Here is a 15,941-nt window from a genome sequence, read left to right as displayed (position 1 = left end):
CAGATGCAATATAATGGAGAAGGCGCACAGGGATATGAATGAGAATATTTTGCAACTTGCCAAGACATAAAACAAGATTTAACTATATGCAAAGAGGGCTGCATACAAAGGGGCAGTCTGGTGGCAACTGATCGTCCCCTACTTCATCATGAAAATGTGAAGTGGTTGATTATTTAAGATGGCTGGTGGTCATGTGAATGTAAAATCTCCTGCTTTTAACCATGATGGTGTGGTACCAAAACAATATGGTAATAATATGGCACTACATGAAAAACGAATGCTCTAACATAATGTAATTGTATCAGAATGTTACAGATCTTTTGGGGTGAATACTTGCGAAGACGAATTCAGGGGCAGCAAAGCACATCACTAATGAACAGAATTGCTTCTGGAAATCATTATGGCTCATTATGTGAGTTTGAATTTTGATTTGTTTTGCTTTCAAGCAAATATCATATTTATAAAAATTGGGACTTTTCAGAGTCATAGTCTTCCTAAAAGCCTGGTTAATCCAAATACAACTAAAGCAGTAGAATGTGATGGAGCTGAGGGAGAAGCAGGAAGCTCATAATGTGACCTTTAACCTTTAAGAGATAAAAAAAACTTTATTAATCCTGAAGGAAATTCTTGAATTAAAGTGATTGAGCCCTTAATTATTATCTTCATATAAATAAAATGAGTAAGATATACACTTCATGACCAAAAATAAATGGACACCATGCAACCTTATCATACTGCTACTCTGTTTTAGTTGTAAAGCCTGGAAATCTGAATGTTATGCTCTAGGTAGATCTGCAGCTGATTATTGTTTGTCAACCATAAACTTGTCAACTTCTTTTTTCAATCATTAAAAAATCTCAAAGAAATTCTTTTCTAGTGTGGTAAGGAAGAACTGTGGACGCCTGACCTCATCACCCCACATTAGACTTTGAAAATGCATTAAAGGGTGGACAGACACCCAGAAAACAACAAATACCCGAATTTCCCTGAGGGACCTTCCCAAAGGGATTAATAAAGTATATTCTATTCTAAATATGTTGGCTGGGTGTCCACAAACATCTGCCCATGTAGTGTATTCACTTTCACCTATGTACAGTAACCAGGCTGTAAACATGTACTGCTGTAAAGTTTTACAATTTAACATGGGGATCCATGGCAGCTGTTCACTCCATCACTTTCAAAACCACCCCCCTATAGGCCAAGGGAGGAACTGCAATTTTTCAAATGTCCACATGGTCTTTGCAATCTCAAACTTGGATGATGCTGCTTGGCTAACCATGAAAAAAATTCTTAACAGATTACCTGACCTGGTTGGGATTCAACACTATTGTCACAAATAAGAAAAAAAAAAAAAGGAAAGAAAAACATTAAAAAGCAATCCCTCCTCTGTGTTTATTGACAACACAGATGGTCTGTAGCTCTAAAACTAAAAAGCTATCACAGCAAACATCATTATTCCACTAGAGTAAATCCTGCACACATTTCCTTTGAGCTTATCACATGTACTTTTTTCCAAACAGTCGCCTGTGATGTCCTGTGTGTCTCAGCAGGAACACGGTTCTCTGCCTCAAGCTGTTCAATTCTCACAATTTTACCAGGAGATTACTTTTGGTGTTTTGAGAGTAGGAACATAATCTGTGAGCCAAAAATAAAGTGTAGATATAACAAAGCTTTCCTTCTTTGTAAAGAGTCATTTAATCTTTATTTTAGGTATTTTTTTTAACATTAGCCACATCTGTCTGAGGAAAGATTGCTTTTTTCTTACTTTACCCCATCTATTTCTAGGTTATACATGATTTTGTAAATAATTCTGAAATGCATTTTTTTAGATTTAAGGTTAAAAAAAAAGAAAAAAAGAACAGAGAATGACGCGCTCAGTCTGATGCGCTCGGCTGCCTAGCAGCACCATGTGGACATCAGACTCATCTCACACTTGTCCAACACCTGAGACTGATGCGATGTTAATGACGGTGCAGACAGATGCGAGGCTTGGCGCCATGGCAACAGGCAGATGCTTCAAAGACATCATGTAGTGTTTGTTTTTTTTGTGTGCGAAGGCCAAGGTGAGGATACCAGACATGGCAGTGTGCTAATCTGACAACGCAAAATTGGAGACTAGATATTCAAAGGTTGTTGCATTCAGTGCATGATGTGTTTATGAGATACATGTTTTAAACTGATTTGTAAACATCTGCACATCATGTGAGACATCATTAAATGACACCATCAGGTGTATGTTATTATTCGTGATTACAGCTAGTTATTTAACAATTTTAGTCAGATTGCCAATTAAATCTTGGCTTTTGCTGTGGTGTAATCTATAGCCGTGGGGGTGGTACACACAGGTGTGAAGGCTGACGCAAGTTAACGTTTGCTTTTGTTTTCATTCATGATTACATTCCAGGCATTGATGCTACTCGGTCGGGCACTATATTAACTTGGCCACAAGGCGTATACAGGGGAGTATATTTTACTGTCAGAGTTCACTTCATGGCCACAGTCTATACTATAAATATCCATTCCACTTCATGGAACAACTTCAAAATAAAGGCATACAATAGAGACAATTTTGCCTTAAATAAAATAATTATAATTAGTTATAGTTCTGAAAAAAGAAAAACAAAACATTTTCTTGCCTAACACATGCGACGTACATTATATTCATACTACCACAGGAGGGCGCCATATATGTAAAACATATAGGTGTTATTGTAGTTCCCTTTATGGTCACTGGTGTTGCTGATATTACATTCAGTTATTTTAGTAGTCGTTCTGAAGATAATGTTGAATGTTTCTTGTGAATTCCAAAGTGCTTCTCAGTTTTGGTTTACGACTTTCAACAGTTTATCTGACCAGTGTTAAATCAACATGTCTAATTGACTTCTGTGGAAGAGAAAACAAATGCAAAGCATAAAATAAATTCCCTAAACAGACTACTGTAAACATAATTTCCACTTTATGGATTTACTTCCAAATAAAGGCATTTAGATAAAGACGTATTTGCCTTATTTACTTCCTGCTCCTTCCATGTTGGTCCTTTATCAGCAATGTTCTAGGCAGTTGTATCTCTAAGCTGTGTAATTCGATTATAATCAGCTGGAAATGTAACAGCCCATTTTTTTCTCTTTAGGGATCACTGAATGACATACAGTGCTAAAAACAAATCAATCAAACCGTGTGGTTTTTAGCGGCTCTGGTGTCAGGTGATATGTGAGGAGATAAGAAAGTAAAACGTTTGTGTGTGTGTGAGTGGAGCTGGATGCCAGGCCTGGCCTTTGATTAACTGCCAGCCCAGAACCAGGAGGTGTTCCTGCCATTAGAATACACGGAGCTCCCGCTGAGAGCCATATCAAAGGGCTGCGGTCTGTGCTGCGGATCTGCCAGCTACCCGCTGCGTCAACATGTCTGTCACCACTGCCACGGCGGGCCAGGGATAACGCACACACACACACAGTGGTGGGGGGTTGAGGGGGTGGGGGGGTCAGCAAGGAGATAGATGGATAGAGGAGAAGAGAGTGCTGGGAAAAAATGGCTTACTGTCCGCCGAAGAGCTGCATGCCGAGCAGAGCGAAGACCACAATGAAGAGGAAGAGGAGGAAGAGCAAGCTGATGATGGACTTCATGGAGTTGAGGAGGGAAACGACGAGGTTCCTCAATGAGTTCCAATATCTGCGAGGAAACACAAACAGAGGCGTGCAGAAATGATTCTGAGTCTGAAACGACCGAAACAGAGGAGGAAAGAGTGGAACAAATAGTAATAATAGCTGTAGGTGGCATTCAAACAAATGAATGAGTCAGGGTGTACAGCTGCCAGTTTGAACTGAATCACAGGATTATAACTAATCTAATGAAATAAAAGCATTGCCGCCAGGATTGTCACTTCAGACAGGAAGGAATTAGGAAAGCCTCTTTTGAGGAAGTAGTACAGCTCATATAACATTAAAATGATGTGTCACTGAAACAACAGATTTGGATGTGAATGTGCACAATATGTGTGTGTGCCAAGTATACATTTGGTTCACCCATATAAACTCAAATATAGGGATGATGTCTCATATTTTGCATTGCAGGTACAGGTATTTGTTAGTATATTATTATTATTATTATTATTATTATTATTTTGTATTGTTTATTTGTAACTGATATAATAAATAAAATGAAAAAACAACACTGTAAAATTATTTTTTAAATTAAAAATCTATATATTTTTTATAATCTTTTTATAATCCTTCTGATTATGTATCGTGTATTAAAGCTCACAAAAACTGTGCGCTCAGGCATATACCAGGACCTCCACTGACATTTTCTCATCATTCCCTTTTTTCTAAATTTTACCCATCATGCTTTGCATTGTGCCACAGTTACACAGCATTCTTACAGCAGGAATGTCTCCAATCAGTCCATCCAATCATTAGTCCACTGTAATCAACAAACACATTAGCTTTTTCTGTTATGTTACTTGTTTGTAGCAAATGATGTATTGCTCCGTTTAAATGAGATCAATCATCCTGATAGGGCTCATGCTAAATGTCAGAGATATTTGACATATTGATGTCTTATTCTGCAGCTTGTAATTATGCCAACATAGAATAAGCATGGCAAACTACTTCCATGCAATTGTTTTTATGATGAGATTTGATAAAAGTGATAACCAGCATGATGATGCTGCTAGAATGTCTGTGTTTATGTATTCATTCTGACTGATTTATGACACAGAGAAGACAACAATATCTCATGCAACAATAATATACTTACAGTAATATACTTTATATACAACTGGTATGTTAATATGGAGAACAAAAATATTGTACAAGCCTCCAAGGTTGACAGTGACACAGTGAAAAATTCTGATGTATAATTATCTGTACTTCCACATTGTGTTTGCTGAAATGAACTCACTTGGTGACTTTGAAAATCCTGAGGAGTCTCAGGGCTCTCAACACGCTGATACCAAACGATGCTCCTGGTTTAATAATGTCCCAGATCACCTCAAAAATACTTCCCACAATCACCTGCAGACGAGAGCAGAGTGTAAAGTTAACGTGCATCTTGTCGTCCTGACTACAGAACTGTTCATTTTTACTTACCCCAAAATCAAAGCAGTTAAAGGAGGAGTGGAAGTAGTTCCTCGCTCCTAGTCCGTACATCTTCATAGTCATCTCAGTCAGAAACAAACCCAGGAACACAAACTCTGCTGTGTCTGAGGCAGGAAGTAACACAACAGGTCATAGCAGCTGTCAGTATGAATAAACAGAGACAACAGGCGTGTGTCTTACACTTACAGAGAGCCTTTGTGAGCCACTCTGGTTGGTTGTAGTGGACTATGGCCACACACAGAGTGTTGAGGCCGACCAGACACAGAACGATCCAGTAGAAGCTCTGAGCTTTCACCATACGCCGGATGAAGAAGCGGATCCTCTTCTCTTTACGTCGGAAGTAAGATGAGCTGTCCATCTTACCGCCACTCTTAACGCTGGCCCGACCGAATGGAGATCCAGGAGGAGCTGGAGGCGAGGATGAAGAGGAAGGGTGTGAGGTGTCTAATGCAGAGAATGGTGTGAATGGTGGGTTTCTGTTTGATGCGCTTACTTCCTGCCTTTCTCCTGCCTGTCATGTGACTTGTAGAAATGTTTGGAAACTCTAGGGAGGGGTCGCCCACATTGGGGCCAGTGGACCAAACTTATTATTATTTATTTATTTATTTATTTATATTGTTATTTTTTTCTCATTTCAGAGGAAGTAAAAGAAAGTCATTTAGAAAAAATAACATAAAAATAGTTATTTTTAAATTCAGTTTTCATAGGTTATTATTAGATATTTTTTGGGGGAGGGGTATTTTTTGAAAAATAATTTTTTAAACCCAATTTATAGATTTTTATTTTTCATTTTTTTATTATTTAGTTATTATTATGGTGTTCTAATATTCGTTTATTTTTCTCTTATTTTGAAAGATAATAATTAGCCTAATATTTTTATGATGATATGATGTGATATATTTTAATGACATATAGACTTATTTGAAGATATGCTTATGTAATGTGCGCCTATATATCAGTGGATTTAAATCTGCTATAGTAAAGATGGAGCACACGGATAAACAAAAATAAAAAAAGATGACCGGACCACACATATACTATATTATTGAGTAGGTATCCTTCCTACTTTATGTCTGCTAACAAGCATGGAAATGTTTGTGACTAAAATACCTACTGCCCCCATGGGAGAGAGGTAACAGCATAAAAATATTAACTGCTGCTTTACCTTTACCTGCAGCTGCTCATTAAAAAATGCTGCGCCTACCATTTGCCAACTGCAGGCATTATGTGTGAGTTTAACATCTATTCCCACAGCACTTTATTTTGTACAAAACAGTCATTAGATGTTATGGTTCGAACTAAATTTAAAAAAAAAGTTTCAATTGCCATGCTAATGCCTATTTCCAACACAGACAAGCAATTACATGTTGTCTTTGTGTGAGCCCATGAGCTCCATTAATAATCAAAAGTAGAATTCTAACATGCTGCAGGTTATTCTCTTGCTTTTTTAATTTAACATTTTAATTAGAAAAGTTAATTATACTCATTTTCCCTCAAGGTGATGTAAAGCCAGGAGAAAAAAAAACGTAGCCAGGATCAGGGCGCTTCTGCTGTAATGTACATTATTAAGATCTTTAGCTGCATGTTTTATAATGCTGAGGTGATGTGACATTCTAATCTGATAAATGGAGGCCGGACATGGTTATGTTCATTGTAGAAGACAGGCTTTTTTTTTATTATTGTAAAGGTCGACTCTGTGGACAGACAGCAGCACGCTGAGGCCGGAGGTGACCCGCTGGGGGCTGTGGATTTTTTTTTTTTAAATGGAGGATTTACCAACAGATGAGATGTCAGCGAAAGGGTCCTCTCCTTCCTCAGCACTGATCAGGTCATTTTTACCCTTCTTGATTTTGCCTCGCTTTAGGACTGTAAAGAGAAGAGAGGAAAGAAAAATAATGCAGTAGCCCTAATAATAAAATGAAATCATAGCTATGGATGGAGTAACCATGGCTGGATGAGCATGTGTGTGTGTGTGTGTGTGAGGTGGGATGAGCTAATAGGAAAATATGAATAGCAGGCATCCATCACATTCTTTTTTCATTTGGAGATTTTCTGCCTTCCTGCTTGAAGTCAGCCTTGGAATGAAAAACTGCCAGCATGACATGAATGTGACAAGACCACAGGACCACCTCCATGCTGGTGGAGTGGTGGGCTCTTTCCTCAGAGCTATACGACTGCACGAAACCTACAGCACTGCACAAAAAAGAAAGGAAAAAAGGCAGAACCAGCCTGACAAAAGGCTCTGAGACTTTAAAAATTATTATTTATTTTTATTTATTTATTCATTTTTTTCTGTGTGCTTTTGTTTGGCTCTCCTGCTGCTGAACTGACTTTTTGCATTTTGTAAAGCTTGTTTTTAAGAAAAATAAAGTCATTATTATTCCATATTAAATTTAGGAATTGCTTCAGGATCGATCATCTTTTATCTCTACATGAAACGTTCAGTCTGTACTGCATTATAAATTTTCTCTGTTTCTTATCATCAGAGGACTAGCTGAATCACTAAAGCGTTTGAAGATGTCTTCCATCGAGACTGACTGCTATGACTGACACTTTGCTCCACTATTCATACCTGTCCTTCATCTGACAAAGGCCCAATACACATTTTCTGCTCTAACAACATCAGAGTGGTTTTTATCCGGCTGTGGACTCTAAGTGAGAAATGAAGACAGCCTGCTGCTGTCCCTTTACTGGAGTCACCAGCATGGATGTGCATTCACTCTTTGTTATATTGCTAAAATCATTTAAGTTCATTTTTTTCCTCATTAATGTTCACACAGCACCACATATTGACAGAAAAACACAGAATTGTTGACATTGTTGCAGATGTATTAAATAGAAAAAGTGAAATATGACATGGTCCTAAGTATCAGAGCCTTTGCTGTGACTCATATGTTGAACTCAGGTGCGTCCATTTCTTCTGATCATCTTCAGATGGTTCTACACCTTCATCTGAGTCCAGCTGTGTTTGATGATACTGATTGGACTTGATGAGGAAAGACACACACCTGTCTGTATAAGGTCAAAGGTCAAAGGAGCTGCCAACTATGTGTGATAGGAAGTATATGGTGAATTTACTTTATCAAATCCAATCAGACTAGGACTGTAAATCTCACTAATTAACCCTTGCCTTCACTTTTTATTTTATTGTTTATTGTTAATAATATGATTCCAATATTAATTGATGATTATTTCATGTTTTTTTTAAGTTCAGTGAGAGCTAATATGGAACTAACGTACATGCATATGGTCATGCCAATAAAGCTTTGTGAATTGAACTGAACTGAGAGCTGAACAACAGTGTGCAGTAAGACACCATTAGGACTCCATATAAAGCTAATCATAAGTGCTGATTATCTGATTATACTCACACTGTAAGACTGGCTGAGGTGGGTACAAGCACCCGTTGAGTAGCATGGCTTCACATAAAGAGAACCTTCTGGCATTTCTACTATATTATATTGCATTGTAATGCAAAATCTATAAATTAAGCATTCATTTCAACTGTCAAACCTAGTGTATTATCTAACAAGATTTTTTTTTCCTATTATATATAAAACAGCATGAACTCCTTAGAGACAAAGGGCCCATGATAGATGATGTTGGGATGGTTTATGTGCAAAATCAGCCCTTCAGATGGAGATGATGAGCCTCTCATTGCCTGCTTTACCATCAGCCTCCTGTGCTAATGGACCATGGTAAAGCAGGCAACAGATACTCAGCCCTGTTTTCACCTGGTAGGTTTTGTTTCCTCTTGTACCACGCACCATCCATCGGGGACTTCTCCTCTGCGATCTCGTCCTCCTCCTCCAGCAACACCTCCTCTGCAGCAGGAGAAAATGGACTTCCTCTTAATTTGTCATGCTTTTTTTTAACAGACACAAATCTTCACACTGTTTAAAGGATGAGTCCAACCTGCTTTGCAGATCCACTCCAAGTATCCCGTGAGTTCTCTCTCAATCTGCTGCTGCCTGCGAAGCTTCAGGAACTCCTGCCTCTTCTCTACACGCTCTCGCTCTTTGGCAAATTCACTGTGGAGAAATATATACACGTAATCACATGTGGCAGCTTGGAGTTAATTTTTTTCTTTCTTTCTGTTTGGATGTGGTTGATACAGACACTGATACATTTACAGCAACAAGCAGGATACACTGCATGACAGACACGGATTATTAACGCTGGAGTTAAGATGACAGCTGTGCGGCTGCTGAGGGTGCGATAGAGGGGAAAAAGGCTGCTGGCAGAGCAGTGTGTGTGGACCGAGATGATCAACAGTGATGATACTGGCATGACGAAACGTAATGGACTTTTCACGCAACATGCAATTAAGGCAAGCGGCTATTACATGTAAAATAACTCACCCCGACAGGACACCGAGCACCAGGTTGAGCATGAAGAAAGAACCGATGATGATGAGGGGGATGAAGTAGAGCCAGTTCCAGGAGCCTCCAACTACATCATTGGTCTGCATTCACACGCATACAACATAGGAAACACAAATACACAATTATTTTAAAACATGAATGTTTTTTTATTGAGGTTCATGAATTGTCAGCCAGTGGAATAGGGTCACTGTTGATGTGGCTGCTAATAGAAGCAGCAGGGTGAATTCTGGAGGGTATAGATCTACACTCGGTGCTCAGATGCAAAACTTCTATGACTGCTGCTTCATATTGCAGATGGATAATGACTCCAATTCAGCAGCAGCTACCCAAGAGTTTCTCAAAACAAAGAACTGCAAGATTCTTCACTGACCAAGTCCCAACCCAACAGAGCTTCTGTTCACTTACTGAAGACAAGACTGAAGGCAGAAAGAGCCACAAACAAGACATCCTTATGTGTGTGAGTATGCATGTATGTATGAACCACCAAAACATGTGTGTATATGAAAATGATGTCATTTGAAAATAGGGATGTCCCGATCAGGTTTTTTTGCCCTCCGAGTCTGATTCATTTGATTTTGAGTATCTACCAAGTCCCGATCCGATACTTTCTATAAAGGCACTCATTACAGCAAAACCCATGTGTGTGGCCGCACTGAGAGATTTCACACATGCAGCACATCGAGGTCTCGAACCCAGGACCTGTTGCTCCAAAAGCAACTGTCATACCCCTACACTACAAGACACAGAACCACCCTGCACAGAAGGCGTTAACTTTGACAGCCCTAATAAATATATATCCGAGTCCTGATTGGGAGGTAATGTCTGATTCCGATCGAGTCTCGTAAATCACGTAATCGGGCCCGATTTCCAATCATGTGATCGGATCGGGACATCCCTATTTGAAAATGGTTTATGCCACACTAAAGCAGAAAGCCTGGACTTCACTCACAAATTCAATGTACGTTCGATATCTGTGAATCTGCCTGTAAGGTAAGTTTACATCTGTAGTAAGAACACTTATTATTAATGCATTCATCTTCTGATTGGACCTTTAAATTCCTTCTGAGGACTGTAAACTACAACGTTCCCAAAAGGTCATCGGAAAAACGTTTCTGAGAACTACTACATCCTCTTTTATTCATATGATGTTGTGTCCGGCTCCTTAAGGGAAACACTTATCATTCATGTGAAATGAATGATTTCTGATTGTAATCAACCGCACGCTGTGAGCATGCTGTGAGGGTTAAGGCTGCGTTTTGGCTGCTGATGTGTGCATGCTTATTGCATGTGTAGAGTAACAACCATGAAATATGAATTTGCCACAATCACAGTGACAGCTGTGTAATTCCAAGGCTGCAAGAAGTCACTAAGTGGTCTGCAAAGCAGCTCCTGTTCTTTCCTGCAATACTGCAGACTTGCTATTGTACCTGAGCCGCTACAGTAAAGGTTGTCTACTAGGATATATACTGTCATATGTACAAACTACAATCTGAGTTTGCTCTGTGATAGCTGAAAGCATTTGTAGAAAAGTTCATATGGGAAAAAACTAACCCTGGATTATGTTGTTGTTTATTCTAGTAAGCCTTTAAAACACCTCATATAAATGTGTCCCCATAGTACAAACTGTATGCCTAATTTAAATTAGCTGATTAATTAAAATGTTGATGGATTGATGCTTATATTTTTTTAATCAATCAACTTGGGATGACATCCTACTTTTTTTAATTTCCCGACAGCTGCTGTGAATAGAAATCGATTTTTTTTCACTACCATGGCAGACTGAACAAAAACTTTTAGCAACTTCTTTCATTAAAAAAAGAAATACTGACGACTTTTCGATTTGAAATAAAACAAAACAAACAATTCTCTTTCAGTCTCTTTGCCGTCAGAGCAAACATCCTAAAAACAAAACTGTCCCTAACTCCTTTATCAATGCAAACCAGAAACATCACAATATGAGCTGGTGTTGTTTTTTTGTAGTGAAATCACTAATAGTTTAGTGTATAGCACACATATACACACTCACGCAACACAATAGACGTCTTTTTTTTATCATACTGGTTGTGTCCAAACATCTCTTTGTTGTGTCCACCCTACAGCAGGACTAGATATTTGTGCCCCTCTGGGCGTTTTAGGGAGTCAGCACCCTCTGTGTCTGAGCACGCTCCCACAATGTGGCCTGTTAGCAAGGGGTGGGGGGGGGTCGACCTGCAGACTGATGGGCCGTGTGAAGCACAGTGACATTTTGCAGACACCAGTGTCGAAGTGTGTCGCTACACGCTGGCTGTAATTGCGATAGGAGGTTCAGGAGGCGGCTGAATCAGCAGGTGGGAGATCTATATTATGCACCCGAAGATGCGCACAAATTTACAGCAGCACACCAAACGCCGAGATAAAATGGCTGACATGTAGTCTTTGCTGTTATTGCTTGCCATCGTTTCCTTCCCTAGATTTCCAGCATTTCATCACTGTCTCGTCATCTCATCGCTCAACTTCATGTCTGTAAAATTCTCTCGGTATGAATGATACATGAGCGTCCTTTTATCCGCCTCCGGCTGCATTCAGTTTGATTCAGTTCAGTGAAGTTTGAAATAATTGTTTAAACTTACATGCTTTATTGGTTGAGATGAGAAGATGATCTCATATTTGTGACTGAACTGAAGGCTAATCACCCCATATGAAGCAAGAAGAAGCATGGCTCTGGAAACAATATCCTGCTGTATCTTCCATCAGTAGCAAAATGCCTTATGTGTTGTTGGATGGATCAGTATCAGTGATCGGAGGAGTCAAATCAGGTATGGGCCGGCCTGGAGCGGCTTTCAGGAGGATTCCAGATGAGCTGGTTCATGCCAATCTCGGGTTTGGGCGAGTTGGATGCAAAAAAAAAAAACGACTTCTCTGTCACTAATCTAATCTTCTTCTTGCAGTCATTCTCCAATTATCTGACAGCACAGCCCCTACATTGCAGTAGATTAGAGGGGTTCCATCATCTGAGGGAATTCCCCCTCCACGAAGGTTTAAGTTGGTTGGGCCCACAAGTCGTCTTTTCTGACTGGAGCCGTAAAATTAAACATACTGTAGCTACAGTGGTGGTGATGGAGGCCAGCATAAGGCCAGGCTAAAGAAAAGAAAGGTGTTGGAGGAAGATGCTGCCAAATGTGTGAAGTTAACAGACATGATTTTCAGAGGACAGACCCGAGCTGCAGCTGGTAAAGAGAGATATGGAAATATTTTGTATTGTCAGTAAAGGCTACGACGTTTGCAATGTCAACTTAGCGTAGTTTATTCAGTAGAGCTCAATACACACCATTAATCACAAATATCCAGTTTCAAGCTGGAAATAATAAACATAATTTAGAAGTGTAATATATTAAATCTTTATCTGATTTAAATTTAAACATACTGAACTTATACCCAATAAAAAGGCATTGTTTCATTTATTCAGATTCCTCCTCCAAGGAAAAAGTGGGCAGTTCGGCCCTGGGTATGGGTAAAAATTCAATACTTGGATGCTTCAAGAGCTCATTTACTCTGCATTGGGTGATGTAAACTACACCATGTGTCAAATTGTAGAGGTCCTGTTTAAACTAAAAATTGTATTTCTGTATTTTCACATGCTAGTCACAGTCCTCATAGATTTTAAAATATATATACGAGCAGACTACAGGTGAAGAATATCAACATTTTACATCTATATGCAACTGATGGATGTTAACAAGCTTATTTTTGCAGTGTCTTTCCAGCATGTTAATGTTTCCCTCCCTCTCTCTCTCTCTCTCTGGGGGAACCTGTATGAAGGCCTGGTGAGGAGCTGAAACGATAATGCACTCCGTTGCGTCAGCTTTCACTCCCGGAGTTTAGAGTGTGTGAGGAAGGGAAGGACTTTTCTCATTTGTTGACACGGCCTAGATTCCTCAGCTTGGCAGCTTATAGGAAGACGAGCTGAGTTCGGTTGAGCTTGTGCAAATGTTTTTCAGATTGTGAAACGCAAGTAAGGTCTCTGTGGTGGAAGCCTCAGAGCTGCTGGATTTAAGAGGTTGAACGCGCTAACTGCGCACACAATCTGGTTTTGTGGTATTTGTCTGTATAATTAAGAGTCTCATTTAGGTTGTAAAATTAAGAGTGTAAAATTGTCAATTTAAATATTAATTAGATTATGAAATATGACTTTTTAATATAAAAAAATGACCACCATACAGATTCAGTATATCATATGGTGTGCTGCCTGATTACACAATAATAAAAGAAAAGTAAAGACCTGTACTGTGGCCTCTGGGCGATAATGGAAGGACATCCATCACTTTAATTTATTATATGTCACTTTTGTATAAAAAAAAAGGTGCGATCCATGATTCTATATAGCAAACAGCCTCTGGCGCCCATCTGGCAAACACATCTGTGCTTCCATCTACACTTAATTTATATATTAAGGTGTTGAAAACAGCAACAAAATAATGAGCATGAAAATACTTGTTTATGCTTTTACTCACTCCTGTCATAGTGTCACAGTTATAGCTTTAAATATAACAATGTGTGGTGAGTGGATGTGTAATTGACAGTGCCACTGTTCAGCATCACGCAACACTGTGTCACAGAAAGCAACACAACAATAAGTGCGTTAAAAGGGAATGTATTTATAAGTTACCTCAGTCACTAATGACTTGTTATATAATAAATAGTTACATTTTAGAAGTACCTACTAACATATTTTCAGTAACTAGCTCAACATTGGTCATTTCCACTGGTCAATTATAACATTTTGAGCGCTGAGAGGTGAAGTGAATAACGCTGATTATCTGGTTACCATGGTACCTGTCAGTAGGAGGGATGTATTAAGCGGCATTTTGTCCTCAAAGTTGATGTCAGAGACAGGAAAAATGGGCCCTAACTGTGATAGGCAGGTCAAAAGTGGTCCAGAGAAGGAAACCAAGAGAACTGCTACACCAGCAGACCATCTACTGTATTAAATTGCTGAAAGAGTTACTGCTGGTTCTGATACAAATGTATTCACAGTTGGAACCACTGGGAAATTCCCATGACTAAAGCTTAGTGTCTAATACTTAGTTGTTGTTGTTAGGGATGTCTGGATCTGATCACATGATCAGAAATTCCCGATTACATGGTTTCAGGACTCGGAAATATATTTAGTAGCCTTAATATGCCCTGTGACAGTGCAACCACTTTTTTTGTTTCAGTGCATGCGTCACCACTATCTTAGCTTAGCATAGTCAATGGAATCTAAAGTAACCAACTAGCATGTCGTAAGCAAAAGTGAGCCTTTTTTTTCCTTTCCTAAATACATATTCACAATAAGTACAAATGGCAATGCTAGGCTGATATATCTTGGAACTATATTCTGATGAAGCACTGCTACATAGGCACAGAGATATCACGCAGCATGTTTATGTCTGTACACACCCCAGCCAGGTGGTGGTAGTGATGCATAAGAGTATGATTTCTGGCTCATGCTGGTATGAGAAGTCACCTCTTCATTCATGTTGCTTGCCATTTACTTTGCCTATTGTTGGAAAATGACTAACTGAGCCACACTGGTATGCAACAAACTCAAGTTTTAAGCCAGTAATATCCGACTACTAAGGTCCTCAACCACATATAAACTTCTCTTCCCCATCTAGATTTTGAGACAAAACATCTTCAAGGAACTCTAACAAGTCTCTTAGCTCTGCTTTAATCTCTTGAATGCATCATAGTGTGTTTACATACACACTACAAAGCTGAAGTCCGTCCTGGTGTGATCAGTGTATGCCTTGTTTCCTTCAGTGCAGTGAGTACAGAGCTATGCAACAAGACTGAATTACATTGCGTGTAAAAGATGCAAACTAATACAGGGCATATGGCAGACAAGGCCAAGGGCTATATTAATTTAGGTTATTATAAAACCACTTATGCAATATGTTGCCTTTAGCAAGGTGCATGCAATGACACCATATGCTGTTTAAACATAATGAAAAGAAAACAGAAATTGGAGCAAAGCGTAGGTTTTAAATCTATGTCTTATTTTGAAAACTTTTTTTTCAGTTTTACAGTATACTCTGCACAGTAGTTCAATCGCCACATCAGTAAAAGATACTACACATGTAAACATGACCTGCTTTGCCTTGGCAGGCCGTGGTCACATCCTGTTGATATCTAAAAAACGACCTCCGGGAAATGACTTGCATCCACTGAGTTTGATGTTTTTTATATGAGTTCACTTGATATGGTTATTCCACCTCTGTTATTCTCATGAGTCATCGCTGGCTCTGAATGATCAGTGAGGAAAAAAAAAGAAGAAGAAGCAAAAGCTGCCACAAAATTTGGAGTCATGCATCATGCAGTTGCGAGGTGACAGTGTACTCCCACTCTCAGCTTACAGAACTGCCATCGCGCACACCAACGCGTAGGGAAAGCCTGCTGAAATGAAGACAGCCACTCTGAATCATTTCAGCAGCTCTGAATT

At 39.2% G+C, this 15,941-nt stretch overlaps 1 protein-coding gene across 5 annotated transcripts in view; it reads right to left on the bottom strand.

Moving 5' to 3' along the window:
• The window catches only part of cacna1bb (calcium channel, voltage-dependent, N type, alpha 1B subunit, b), a 130,675-nt gene that overhangs the window by 53,812 nt on the left and 60,922 nt on the right, over positions 1 to 15,941 (bottom strand). For all 5 annotated transcript variants that reach the window (XM_028418265.1, XM_028418264.1, XM_028418267.1 and 2 more), the window contains exons 9-16: positions 9,458 to 9,561; positions 9,012 to 9,127; positions 8,831 to 8,920; positions 6,873 to 6,962; positions 5,283 to 5,504; positions 5,088 to 5,200; positions 4,900 to 5,012; positions 3,538 to 3,669 (exon numbers count right to left, since the gene is read on the bottom strand). In XM_028418265.1, coding sequence (XP_028274066.1) covers positions 3,538 to 3,669; positions 4,900 to 5,012; positions 5,088 to 5,200; positions 5,283 to 5,504; positions 6,873 to 6,962; positions 8,831 to 8,920; positions 9,012 to 9,127; positions 9,458 to 9,561 — 980 coding nt within the window. The remainder of the gene's footprint in view (positions 1 to 3,537; positions 3,670 to 4,899; positions 5,013 to 5,087; positions 5,201 to 5,282; positions 5,505 to 6,872; positions 6,963 to 8,830; positions 8,921 to 9,011; positions 9,128 to 9,457; positions 9,562 to 15,941) is intronic.

The sequence above is a fragment of the Parambassis ranga genome, chromosome 12, assembly GCF_900634625.1.
Source record: "Parambassis ranga chromosome 12, fParRan2.1, whole genome shotgun sequence".
NCBI classification, from domain to species: Eukaryota; Metazoa; Chordata; class Actinopteri; family Ambassidae; genus Parambassis; species Parambassis ranga.
This window is presented reverse-complemented; position numbering and strand designations above follow the sequence as displayed.